We start from the raw sequence: 14,089 nt of genomic DNA, 5'->3' as shown, positions 1-14,089 counted from the left end.
TTCACCACCCTCTAGCTAAAGAAATCCCTCCTTATCTCTGCTGTAAAAGGGAGATCCCTGCATTTTGAGGCTGTACCCTCTGGTCCTAGACTTCACCATGATGGAAAACATCCTCTCCACATCCACTCTATTTAGGCCTTTCAAAATTTGTTACATTTCAGTGAGATCCCCCTCATTCTCCCAAACTCCAGTGAGTGCAAGCCCAGAGGCATATGTTAACCCTTTCATTTCCAGAATAATTCTTGTGAACCTCCTCTGAAATCTCTCTAATGCCAGCAAATCTTTGAAAAGGGGCCGAATTTTCTCACAATGTTCCATGTGGTCTGACCAATGCCTTACAAAGACTCGGTATTACATCCTTACTCTTATATTCTAGCCCTCTCAAAATGGATGCTAACATTGCGTTTGTCTTCCTTATCACTGACTCAAGCTGCACACGAACCTTTCGGGAATGCTGCACAAGGACTCCCAAGTCGCTTTGTACCTCTGATTTCATCGGGTCCAGGTGACTCACCCACCTTCAGGACTTCTCCCTGGTAATAGCATCTACACTCATTTCTGCTCCTGACACTCTCAAATTTCTGGCATAATGTCTTCCATAGTGAAGACTAATACAAAATACTTATAAGGTTCTTCTGCCATTTCTTTGTCCTCCATTACTAACTCTCTGGTGTGAATTTCCAGCAGTCCAATGGCATGAACATCGATTTCTCGAACTTCCGGTAATGGCAACCCCCGCCCCGCATCACAATTCTCCATTCCCATTTCCCTCTCTCTCCTTATCTCTTTACCTGCCTATTACCTCCTTACGATGCTTCCACCCCTTCCCTTTCTCCCACGGCCTTCTGACCTCTCATATCAGATTCCCCCTTCTCCATCCCTTTAACTTTTTCACCAATTGACTTCCCAGCTCTTTACTTCACCCCTTGCCCCCCAATTTCACCTATCACCTTGTACTTCTTCCTGCCCTCCCCCACACCACCTTACTCTTGACTTCTCATCTTTTTTTCTCCAATCCTGAAGACTGTTTACCCTTTCCGTAGAAGCTGCCTGGCCTGCTGAGTTCCTCCAGCATTTTGTGTATGTGTTGTTTAGATTTCCAGCATCTGCAGATCTTCTCTTGTTTATGATAATAATGCAAGTTAAATAATGAAATGTTAGAAAAATATTACATTCCGTAAGATGGACTCGACCTTATAATCTATCTTGTTATGGCCTTTCATCTTATTGTCTTGCCTGCACTTTCTCTGTAACGCTTTATTCTGCATTTTGTTATTGTTTTCCCTTGTACCACTTCAAGGCGCAGTTATATCGAATTGATCTCCATGGACGATGTTTTTCACCATACCTCAGTACATGTGACAATAATAAATCAATTTACCCAATTTACTGTTTGCATTAGGAGCTCTGCATGACAGCACATCCAGGCAGAATATCAGCACTTAGTATTTAATTATCAAGGTAAAGATTTGAAAGTTCTAATAGCTATTTTTGTCAGCTGGATTAATAATAAGTCCTGGGACAGGTATAAACCACAGTAGAGTTGAATTAGTGAAGCAACACCATGCCTATTGGTGACCATCGTGCAATGTTGAGAAACCAGCAAGGGATATACTCAGTGGCCAGTTTAGATTCACGTACTCATTAATGCAGCTACCTAAATAGTCAATCATGTGACAGCAACTCAATGCATAAGAGCATGCAGACATGTCAGGAGACTCAGATGTTGTTCAGACCAAACATCGGAATGGGGAAGGAGTGTGATCTAAGTGACTTTGACCACGAAATGCAGGGAGGTTCAGGTATCTCAGAAACTGCTGATCTCCTGGGATTTTCACGCACAAAAGCCTATAATATTTACAGGGAATGGTGTAAGCAACAAAAACATCCAGTTAGCGGCAATTCTGTGGGCCACAATGCCTTGTTAATAAGAGAAGTCAGAAGAAAATGAGCATGTAACCTAATCTAGAAGCTGCCGAGAGTTTCCCTACCACACAGCCCTCTATAATTCTAAGCTCCATGTACCTAAGAGTCTCTTGGAAGACCCTATTGTATCCAGTCTGGTTCAATCTAACAGGATGGCGACAGTAGCTCATATAATCACGCACTGCAGCAAAGCTGTGCAGAAGAGCATCTCTGAACGCACAAGTCGAACCTTGAAGTGGATGGGCTACAGCAGCAGAAGACCAGAAACACACTCAGTGGCCTCTTTATTAGGTACAGGTGTCTAATAAAATGGCCACTGAGTGCATATGTATTACTTTATGGGACGGCGTACATGTTGCCCAAACCAGATGCACCCTTACCAATTCTCAATTGGTACTGGCACGATGCATTGATCTGCTGAAGCAAGATAAGTGTTTCAGGAAAGCACTGCATGGAGCCAATGATAAAAGATGAGCTTTATATTCAAGCTTTAACTTTTGTTGTGCGGTTATTTTGTTGGTTCGAGGCAACGAATAATCGCCAGAGGTAATTCCTTTATAACCTTCTCTCTCGTGTTTCAGGTCCGACCAGTTGTTGAGCAGCTCTTCCCATTTTCTGCAGTACCGCAGGCTTTCCTGAAAATGGAAGGAGGTCATGCACGAGGGAAGACTGTAATCAACAGGAGTGGAGAATGAATTATTTTATTTTGCAGTTTTTGCATAAGCATTTCAAAACAACAAACACAGTAGTACTGTCGCTGATCGTAGCAACTATGTACTGTACAGTGAAAAGGAAATAAAATATTGTCCGTTTTTCATTTACCAAAATAACTCTAAATAAGATGGTTATACAAGTATTTATCCAAGTTTACGGCACAAACAAGTGTTGAAATAGTTGAGTTGATAAAAATGACGAAGAGGATAATAAAGGTAAAGTACCATCATACCCAATATTAAAGATAATACAGCCCCCAGTTCATTTGCTAAAGTACAAAAAGGAATGTATGGGTGATTAAAAGGTTACAAAACCTTTAAGGTGAAAGTGTTTATGATGATCCCTGATGCAATTTATCAAACAATATCGTCATTTGAACATCCACTGTCTCCGTAACGTCGAAGGAATTGCTGGGCCTGCCCATAACAACTCTCAACATCCTACAAAGATACTAGTGATGATATGATATCCACATCACCACGTTAAATCGTCTTCAGGTGGTCAATATGAAATTTACTTTTTAAAATCTGTATATTCGCAAATTGTGGCTGTGTTGGCCAGCAACTGTATCTCACAGTTGTTCAAAAGCTTTTTTCAATGCAAACGATAAAAGGGTTGGATTTTGAATTGAACCAAAGTTCAAAATTCAGCCACAAAGTGAAAGTCATAATAAGGAACTAGAACCACTTGTAAAAAAAAAGGTTCTTAAAACTTTAACACCAATTCTCATTTTCAATTTTTTCCCCCCAAAAAAACACAGAACCATCACAGTAGTAATCTGTGCAGAGCAAGTCAAACATCCATCTCTCACACCAAAAATACATCCTGAACTTTTAATGGTTTGTACAAACCAAGGTAGCACAAGCGCAGTTACAAACATCCAATATTACGGATATTCAATTCTGCATGAGTACCCTCATATTTATGACCCACCATCAACAGCAATTACAATGTCAAGCGGGGATCGTTGCAAAACTGTATCTTCATCCCAATGCATTAATTTGCCAGAGAAGTTATTATACCCATTTCCTGAAGAGACTTCCAGTGTTCAGTAAAACCAGTGAGCAGGATTAGTCAATTATAAATAGTATTTAAAAATGTTTCAGCATATTTTACACCAGGAATGAGATTTTCTCAGTTAAACAAAAACAGCCAGTTCCCAACGCATGAACTAAATGTAAGAATGCTTATGACCTTACAAAGATTATAATGTAACAAAAAGCAGATGGCAGTTGTTACTGAATTTACTTTGAAAATATAACATTGCACTGACAGTAGACAACTTATGCACAGTGCTTAGAAAGTGCTTCACGATTTTTCATTTCTGTTTCCACCTTGAAAGAATCAAACGATATCCAGGTCCCACCTCTGCATTGGCCGAACCTCATCAAATGTGCTGAGAATGGTTTGGTTCTTGTCGTAATGCTGACCCCCTTGAAAAAAAAACGAAGATTACACCTTTTAAGGCCTATTGACATAATGTTCCGACTTAACCTTTCATCAGTGAGCACCTGCTTACGGAAGAGCCAAGCTTTCATTGTGACTAAAATCTTGTGAACGCTCCTTGAGTCGTTGATTCTTCTCCCAGCTACTGACGCCTCGTGCAGCACGCTTGGGCTTTCTGATGTGCTACTGGCCTTCCAGCTTCTCAGTGGCAGGTGTGAAGTAAAGAAAAACTGACAGGATTGTGGCTAAAATTCCCTTTACTTTTAGTAGGTGCGAATCTGAAGGGTCATAGATTACACTAGAACACCATCTTGCATGCCATCTCTGAAAATTACATTATGTTAAAAAAGATGCAAATTCTATTCCCATTTTAGGGTACACCCGGAAGGACATTTCCTTCTCTCCAGGCTGGGATTTCTCACTTAAAAAAGTAATACTGATTTGTGAATGCAGATGAAGAGTCATTTATGTGCTGAAATATATATTCTGTGATTCTACTGACTATAAACTAAGCATTTTATAAGGGTTTCCACATTAATTGCACCCCCCTCCCAGTAAATCATTTAATGCCTTTCCTGAAGTTAGATACTGACCTACTTCCTAATGAAAGGAATGACATATTTACAAACTGTAATTAAATTAAATCTCACAATTCAATGACTGTATATGGTTAATGATTAATAAAACAAATTATATCAACACATCCCTTAAACTAACAAATTATGCACTAACCCTACCGAACAGTCGCCTATAGGGAACACCATCACTCCCTACTTTTAAAAAAATTACCTATCTGATATTGGTTTGTGTTTTAAAGTAGAACTTGCATAAACACTGCAGCTCAGTCCAAACTCGAGTCGAGAGGATGGAAGGGAGAGCATTATTGCCTTGGGTTCACATTGCTAAAGCAAATATCATTAAGTGGTGGAGAGGAATGCACTGACAAGAACGTGAGAATTAGAAAATGGATCAACTCCTCACCTTTAATGTCGATAACCAAGTCAGTCCTAATACAATTCCATATGACTCCGTCGGAATCGATGCTCCAGATGTGAACGTCTTTACTGTTGAGTAGTGAAATCCCCAGTCTTGAACCTACGCCAAGCAAGCTTCCCGTTACATCCAAGCAACAATCTTCTCCTATCTGTGGCCGGAGAAAGGAAGGGAACCGTTTCAATCAATTCCATCCAAATGAAGGGAGAGTCACTGAATATAAATGAAATACTGACCGGCTGCATACGCAGTTTGAAATGGCTCACAACTCCGTGATATAAATTGGACTATTTTTGTCTCAGAGGAACACTGTTCAGAACTGAAAACGATGAAAGGCCGTGGCCCAAAATGTTGACTGTTCATTTCCCTCCTTTGATGCTGAGTTCCTCCAGCATTGTGTGTGTGTGTTCCTTAAAATGAAGCTCTACTACCCCTGGGAGACCTGACTGCATCTTCACACCTCACTAAAGACTGCTTCAACACAATTCAAAGTCTACAGCAGGGTTTCCCAACCTTCTTTATGCCATGGACCAACACCATTAAACGAGGAGTCTGTGGACCCCACATTGGGAAGCCCTGCTCTAGAGAGTCAGCTAGAGTAAATGAGAGCTATCTTTAACCCGGTGAGACGCTCACTTTTTGAGTGTCTTCCCGGTGGTGACACCACTGGCAGTACTCCGTTACCGGAGGCACTGTAATGGCCAGGATTACTTACCTGGGAATCAGGTTCTTGGCTTGTGAAGAAAAGAGGGTTTAAAATAATTGGAATATGTCATAAAATTTGTTAACTTAGCGGCAGCAGTGCAATGCAAAACACGATAATACAGGGAAAAAGAACTCAATTACAGTATTGATTTACTTATAGATGGGAGAGGGACTTTAGGACAGGAAGCAGTGATGACCATACCAACTCTCAAAGCCTTTATATTTCTATATCTATATCTTCACTGGACCTCCCATGAGCAATGTGTGTCACAATAGTGGAGCTAACCGATCTACTGCCTCACAGCCACAGCGATCTGTGTTAACTATGACCTCCGGTGCTATTTTACTTCCTCTCTCTCACTGCATGGTTTTTCTCGAGTGCTCTGGTTTCCTCCCACATCCCAAGGACACGCAGACTGGTGGGTTAATTGCTCACAGTTAATCGCTATTATTATGTGGGTGAGTAGTAGAATCAGAGAGGAATTGCTTAGGGTATGGGGAGAATAAAAACTGGATTAGTCCAGGGGTTCCCAACCTTCTTCTTGCCATGGGCCAATTACTTCTCCAAAAAACTTCTTCTCCCAGAGAGTTGTGGGGGTCTGGAATGCACTGCCTCGGAAGGTAGTGGAGGCCAATTAATATTTAATGCTTTCAAGAAGGAGCTAGATAGGTATCTTATGGATAGGGGAATCAAGGGATATGGGAACAAGGCAGGAACCGGGTATTGATAGTAGATGATCAGCCATGATCTCAGAATGGTGGTGCAGGCTCGAAGGGCCGAATGGTCTACTTCTGCACCTATTGTTTATTGTCTATAATTACCATTAAGCAAGGGGTCTGTTGACCTCAGGTTGGGAACACCCTGGATTAGTCTGAAAGGTGGCTTGATGGTAAGTGAGCCGAAGAAGATTTCAATGTTCTATAACTCCAAATAAACTTCTTCTAAACAACAGACAGCAATAGAGAAAAATATTCAAATATTGATGTGATACTATGTGATCTTCATTTATTACAAATAACTTAATCCTCGAAAATACAAAGGACACAGTAGAGCATGTGGTGTGGCAAAGTTGTATATTGTATACATACTACAGAATCAGAATCAGGTTTAATATCACCGGCATATGTCGCGAAATTTGTTAACTTTACGGCAGCAGGGCAATGAAATACATGAGAGAAACAATGAATTACAGTAAGAGTATACGATATATGCCTATTAAATACTTACGTTAAAATAGTAGTGCAAAAAAAAACAAATAAAAATGTACTGAGGTTGTGTTCATGGGTTCAATGTCCGTTTAGAAATCAGACGTCAGAGGGGAAGAAGCTGTTCCTGAATCGCTGAGTGCGTGCCCTCAGACTTCTGTACCTCCTCCCCAATGGTAACAGCGTGAAGGGGGAATATCCTGGGTGCTGGGGATCCTTAATGATGAATGCCGCCTTCCTAAGGCTCTGCTCCATGAAGGTGTCTTGGATACGACAGAGGCTAGTACCCACGATGGAGCTGACTAATTTTACAACTTTCAATCCTGTGCAGTAGCAATCCCCTCCATATCAGGCAGTGCTGCAGCCTGTCAGAATGCTCTCCATGGTACCTTAGTAATGTTTTCGTGTGTTGTAGTTGACAAACCAAATCTCCTCAAACTCCTATTGAAATATAGCTGCCCCCTTGCCTTCTTTATAGATAATAAATAATAAAAGCATGTTGAACTTTGTAGAAAAGGTGAAAAAATATTATCACAAAGAAGAAAAGCTACTATTACCAACACAGGATGAAATGTTTCAATAAAAATGCAAGTAATTATTTTTTAAATCAACTTTTTTTAAACGAACTATCAAGGTATCAGAACATTACAAGGATGAAAGGGAGACGTTTGATAGATTTACTGAAGGCAGGAAGAGGGTAGAAGTTGAAGACACAGAATGAATACAGCCCATTATCTAGACACACCACCTAGCAAGTGGACCGACGTAACATGCAAAATTCATGTTGCTTATTAAATAAACATACAGAGGCTCCAAGGGGATATCAGAGCAACACACAAAATGCCGGAGGAACTCAGCAGGTTAAGGCAGCATCTATTGAAATGAATAACCGGTCGACGTTTTGGGACGAGACCCTTCTTCAGGACTGAGGTTATAAAACTTTAAACTCTGCCTCACTGTCACTGAAGTTTGAAGCCAAAGAGTGATTGCATTCTGACAGCTACATTTATAACACAGCTTCTTTGTCTTTCTCACTGGGAAGGGTGAAAAGACAATCCTCTCTCCTAAAAATATCAAGTGCCTTATTCATTAAATAAACATTAAGATGAGGGATGGGATAGGGATTGATAATGGATGGGACAGAGATTAAAGAGATAAAATTAAACTGATAAAACATTAAGAGAATATGCTTTAATAATTAACCAAAGAGCATTTGGATACCTTTGCCTGATCATAAAAGCTGCCTGATGCATATTTTAATCAAATGTATCGCATTTAAGTTTTATTTCTAAGTACCTTGTTTTTGATGTACCCTCCCTGGTAGAACCAAATTTGATCGTCCATGCCCGACTCTTCCAAGGCCTGTATTCGAATCATTTTCATATCAGTCAGTTCTCCAGTCAAAGTCAGGAATGCTCCAGTGCCTCTGTTCCGCACCCTGAAGTATACTCGCCTCTGTGAAGGAAACAGGTTATCTGCATCAACTATTTGGTTTAAGGCGGTGCTGCTTACTGGTTTGAGCGACAACTTACCGGTGGCCAACTATACAAAAAAAAGCAATTAAACGCTTTGCTATTCCCACTTTTTCTGGTGTGTAACCACTACAACAGTGGCCTGTGGCTTCCCTGTCAGAAATGAGCTGAATCACCTGTACAGTCTAGCATGTTTGCTGTGTGGTTGCAGTCTCCCTGGGGAGGGACGGTTCTCCCTGGGGAAGGAACATTCTCCCAGGGGAGGGACGGTTCTCCCTGGGGAAGGAACATTCTCCCAGGGGAGGGATGGTTCTCCCTGGGGAAGGACAGATCCCCCTGGGGAAGGACGGATCCCCCCGGGGCAGGACGGTTCTCTCTGGGGAGGGACGGATCCCCCTGGGGCAGGACGGTTCTCCCTGGGGAGGGACGGTTCCCCCCTGGGGAAGGACGGTTCTCGCTGGGGCAGGACGGCTCCCTCCGGGGAAAGTTAGTTCTCCCTGGGTCAGGACAGATCCCCCCGGGGCGGGACGGCTCCCTCCGGGGAAGGTTAGTTCTCCCTGGGGAGGGACGGTTCTCGCTGGGGCAGGACGGATCCCCCCTGGGGAAGGACGGTTCTCCCTGGGGCAGGACGGTTCCCTCTGGGGAAGGACAGTTCTCGCTGGGGAAGGACGGTTCTCCCTGAGGCAGGACAGTTCCCTCTGGGGAAGGACAGTTCTCGCTGGGGAAGGACGGTTCCCTCTGGGGAAGGAAGGTTCCCTCCGGGAAAGGACAGTTCTCGCTGGGGCGGGATGGTTCCCCCCTGGGGAAGGTTAGTTCTCCCTGGGGCAGGACTGTTCCCCCTAGGGAAGGTTAGTTCTCCCTGGGGTAGGACGGTTCTCCCTGGGGCAGGACGGATCCCCCCGGGAAAGGACAGATCTCGCTGGGGAAGGATGGTTCCCTCCGGGGAAGGACAGTTCTCGCTGGGGAGGGACGGTTCCCCCTAGGGAAGGTTAGTTCTCCCTGGGTCAGGACGGTTCCCTCTGGGGAGGGACGGTTCCCCCTAGGGAAGGTTAGTTCTCCCTGGGGCAGGACGGTTCCCTCTGGGGAGGGACGGTTCCCCCTAGGGAAGGTTAGTTCTCCCTGGGGCAGGACGGTTCCCCCTGGGGCACTATGGTTGCAGCATGTTGGGGCTGGAGTTGCTGTTGCAGACTTGGAGGCAATTGACGTGGCAGAGCCAAGGTGAGGTGTGGAAAAGATCTGAAGTTTTTATCGACTTAAGAATCAAGCCGAATTGGAAAATTCGGGTACTGGCCGTAACAAGGCAATGGAGCCTGAGACTGCGGGTGAGGAATGACCTGAGGTTTAGAAGATTTAGGTGCTGGCCAGGACTGAAATGCTCGTGGTGTCAGGGTTTGAGGTGAGAGCAGGCCCGTTTGGCTGGGTTTGCTGGACTCATAAAGCGGCCTGCAACGAGGGGATTTCTGAATCAGCTGCAGCGATGCCTGGCGCAGTAAAAATCAGTTCTGAATGCTGTTTGCTTGCTTTGTTATCTGCACAATACGGTTTTTGTGTTTTTCTCTCTCCGCACATTGTGTGTTTGACAGTCTTTTAGGAGACGAATCTCAAGGTTGTATAAAGTACACATACTTTGATAACAAATGCACTCTAAACTTTGAAATGTTCCTCAGTTCTTTTTTAAACACTTGTAATATTGTAAGTTTAAACTACAGTGTTGATTATGCATTGGTTTATGCCACGTGGATATTTATATCTTCTGCAGTTAAACAAACCAGAAATAACTGAGAGGAGGTAGGCCAAAGAGTTCCTAAATTAACATGTACCCATTAGTAACTGAGCTACACTTTCTTTTAAAAATGTTGTTCCAGACAATCTGACTGCTCTAATTGCCAAAACATTCAGCTATAAGTTCCATTGCCTTATACTGTACAGTAGTTAAAAAAATTTAGCACAGAGACAGGCTCTTTAGCCCATCGAGTAGTTGTTAGCCATCAACCACCCATTAACACTAATCCAATATTAATCCCAGTTTTTATGCTTCCCAGAATTCTCAGCTCTGTCCCAGAATCCACTGTTGCACTTGCAGCGATTTATAGTGGACAATTATTGCCAGAGTGGGTGGAAACCAGAGGACACCAAAAGGGAGAACGTGAAAACTCCACACAAGCAGCTCCTGAGGCCGGACCTGCAAGGAGACCAGTGCCGTGAGGGGCACCGCAAGCCCCTGGCTCCCAGCTAAGGAATTCCTGATCATCTCTATGGTACACAGAACAGCAAATCTGCGAAGTCTGGGCATTTCTTTATAAGGGGGAAAAGGAAAAGTACTGCGAATGCAGAAGAAAATACATATTTATTCAATGCAAGGAAAAGAAAAAACCTTAATTTCAAAAATACTTTTTTCATTTCCTGAAGAATCTGTTTGGGGTTGTGCTTGAAGATGTATTTTAACCCCTGAGGAAATCAGGCATTCACCCCCCCCCCCCCACCCCGTTTGATTTCTATTGAAATTTCATTAATCCATTAGAGAATGAATTTTCTTTTCTTCATTAGTGTTTCAACTACTTTTGATTGGATGGGCAACAGTGATGAAGTCCCACACAAACATTATTCAAAAGTTCACACGACAGATCTTTATAGCCACGTGTCCTGACCTGAATCAGTGGACGCAGAGAACCAATCACGTGCCATCCAGTGTGCTGATGCCAATTGGGTATCTGACTGGGCTGGAGCAATACCTGTCGACCTCTGTAGTTACTGCCTTCATAAACGACCCACCTGTTTTTCATTTTAAAAAGACAGAATATATTTTGCACATTTACACAATACAAAATACCTGCAGAATGTTACACTAATATTGAGCATTACTTCTGCAAACAGAGGCTACTTCAGTAAAACATTAAGGATCCATTAAGATTGTGATACTGCGTTGATTTCTAAATTGGTTTAAAGACACACTGGAAAGCCACAACATAAAATGATCTACCTTCAAGTATTTTAGTGAGGGGACAAGACTCTTTTTCCCCTTTAGGAGAAAACAGGCAGAGCAACCTAAAAGTAATGGACCAGGTTGGAATGACACAACATCAGAAAAACAGATGTGTTTCACACTAGAACATCCCAGCTGGCTACGAGTTGTAATAAAAGAGAAACTGCCGGAAACACTCAGCAGGTCAGACTGCACTTGTGGGAACAGACCACAATCCTTAAGGATCGGCAGCAACACCTCTGCCTCGATTATTCTCAACACTGGTGCTCCAGAGTATTGTGGCCCTATTCTACTCCCTGTACACATGACTGCATGACAAGATTTTGCTCTAACTTTTAACATTCATTTTATTTAGAGCTGCAGTGCAGAATAGGCCCTCTGGCCCTTCAAACCGCACTGCCCAGCAAATCCCGATTAAAGCCCAGCCTAGTTATGGGACAATTTACAAAAACCAACTAACCTCCCAACCGATACGTCTTTGGACTGTGGAGGAAAACCGGAACACCCAAAGGAACCTACATGGTCACCACTAGACCACAAGACATAGGAGCGAATTAGGCCATTCAGCCCATCGTGTTTGCTCCGCCATTCTATCGTGGCTGATCCTGGGTCCCACTCAACCCCATACATCTGCCTTCTTGCCATATCCTTTGATGCCCTGACCGATCAGGAAATGATCAACTTCCACCTTAAATATACCCACGGACTTGGCCTCCACCGCAGTCTGTGGCAGAGCATTCCACAGATTTACTACCCTCTGGCTAAAAAAAAAATTCCTCCTTACCTCTGTTCTAATGGGCCACACCTCAATTCTGAGGCTGCGCCCTCTAGTTCAGGACATCCCCGCCACAGGAAACATCCTTTCCACATCCACCCTATCTAGTCCTTTCAACATTCAGCAGGTTTCAAAGAGATTCCCCACATTCTTCTAAATCCCTGTGAGTACAGGCCCAAAGCTGCCAAACACACCTCATATGCTAACCTCTTCATTCCTGGAATCATCCTCGTCAACCTCCTCTGGACTCTCTCCAATGACAACACATCCTTTCTGAGATATGGGGCCCAAAACTGTTGAAAATACTCCAAGTGTGGCCTGACTAGTGTCTTATAAAGGCTCAGCATTACCTCCTTGCTTTTATGTTCTACTCCCCTTGAAATTAAGGGGGGAGACCTGATAGCAGTACAATTGCGAATAGCATATATAATCGAGTGTTTTCCCCATGATAGAAATGTCAGATACTGGAGAGCATAATGCTAAGGTAAGAGAGGAAGAATCTAAAAGAGATGCTCAAGGCAATATTTGTTTTTAAAAGCACGAGAAGAGACAGGAACCTGGAACACATGGCCAAAGGAGCTGTTAGAAGCTGATAAGATAGCAATGCTCAAGAGATCTTTAGGTAGACATATGATTTTTTATGCTTCAGAGACAACTGGGAAAACCCTGTCAGATGGTTGGGGCAGAGTTAGTGAATTTTACTCAAGAGACTCTTCCCAAGCATCAGAAATGCAAATTTACATCCAACCTGCCATCTTTAAGAAATGTAATTTACATATACATCGATTCATGTTGCCTGAAAAACATGCATCTAATTTTATTCAAATCTAGTTAGCATATTAGGTAACTGGATCATTTGAATTTGTTTTATTTAATTTTTAAAACCAACTTGAAAATGACTTCAAACACAAAAGATTATTAAAGATAAAGATAAATACTGTGTATAAATAATAAATGCACAATCCAGACAATTATTTTCTAATATCACAGTAGATTGTTCCCTTGCATCAGAAGTTTTGAAGTAGGTTTTCTTTTACTTACATTCCACCATTAACTTTGACTGAAGAAACACGAGTATTATATCCATCTAATTTCAGATTCAACACTTCCGAGATCAACTCAACTCTCTTTCCTTCAAATTTCTCTCGCATAAAGAGTATTATGCCTGGCATTGAGAAACACTGAAAACAAGAAAAAAATACTTTTCATAGGAAGAGGGAGAAAAGGCAATTATAGCTACTCAGAACAACTTGGAACAAACTGAGTGTATGGACTGACTGGCCACGACAGCGAGCAATTACGGAGAGCTGTGGACATTGCTCAGCTATCATGAGATCCGGCCTCCCCTCCATGGATTCTGTCTCCACCTCCCATTGCTCTGGGAAAGTAGCCAACAGAGTCATCGACCCCTCCCACCCTGAACATTTTCTCTTCTTCCTCTTGCACCGGGCAGAAAATACAAAAGATTGTAAGCATGCAACACCAGCCTCAAAGACAGTTTCTATCCCATCATATGATTATTGAGAGGACCTCTTTTCGATAAAGTTTACCTCGTAACTTCACAATTTATGTTGCCAAGGCCCTTGCACCTTATTGTTTAACTACTCGGCATTTTCTCTGTAAATGGAACATTATATTTTGCATTCTGTAGTAGTCAAATATATTTTGTTTTGAAATTATCTGTATAGATAGCATAGAAAACAATTATATTTATTTTATCTTATTTCAATATACAGAGTGGAATAGGCCCTTCTATCCCTTCGATCCACACCACCCAGCCGCCTCTGACAGCCCCAATTTAACACTAAGCTAATCATGGGTCAATTTACAATACCAATTAACCTATCTGGTCCATCCCTGCACAGTGGG

At 42.6% G+C, this 14,089-nt stretch overlaps 2 protein-coding genes across 4 annotated transcripts in view; one reads left to right on the top strand and one right to left on the bottom strand.

Moving 5' to 3' along the window:
- Positions 1-2,766, top strand: part of rtn4ip1 (reticulon 4 interacting protein 1) — a 53,822-nt gene extending 51,056 nt beyond the window's left edge. The window contains exon 9 of the mRNA XM_073055851.1: positions 2,508-2,766. Coding sequence (XP_072911952.1) covers positions 2,508-2,621 — 114 coding nt within the window. The 3' untranslated portion in view covers positions 2,622-2,766. The remainder of the gene's footprint in view (positions 1-2,507) is intronic.
- crybg1a (crystallin beta-gamma domain containing 1a) overlaps positions 2,612-14,089 on the bottom strand; it is a 232,613-nt gene continuing 221,135 nt past the window's right edge. For all 3 annotated transcript variants that reach the window (XM_073055847.1, XM_073055848.1, XM_073055849.1), the window contains 5 exons: positions 13,262-13,401; positions 11,111-11,234; positions 8,287-8,445; positions 5,068-5,230; positions 2,612-4,073 (listed from right to left, as the gene is read on the bottom strand). In XM_073055847.1, coding sequence (XP_072911948.1) covers positions 3,985-4,073; positions 5,068-5,230; positions 8,287-8,445; positions 11,111-11,234; positions 13,262-13,401 — 675 coding nt within the window. In that variant the 3' untranslated portion in view covers positions 2,612-3,984. The remainder of the gene's footprint in view (positions 4,074-5,067; positions 5,231-8,286; positions 8,446-11,110; positions 11,235-13,261; positions 13,402-14,089) is intronic.

The sequence above is a fragment of the Hemitrygon akajei genome, chromosome 9, assembly GCF_048418815.1.
Source record: "Hemitrygon akajei chromosome 9, sHemAka1.3, whole genome shotgun sequence".
NCBI classification, from domain to species: domain Eukaryota; kingdom Metazoa; phylum Chordata; class Chondrichthyes; order Myliobatiformes; family Dasyatidae; genus Hemitrygon; species Hemitrygon akajei.
Note: the sequence above shows the minus strand (reverse complement) of the source record. Positions and strands in the feature narration are given on the sequence as shown.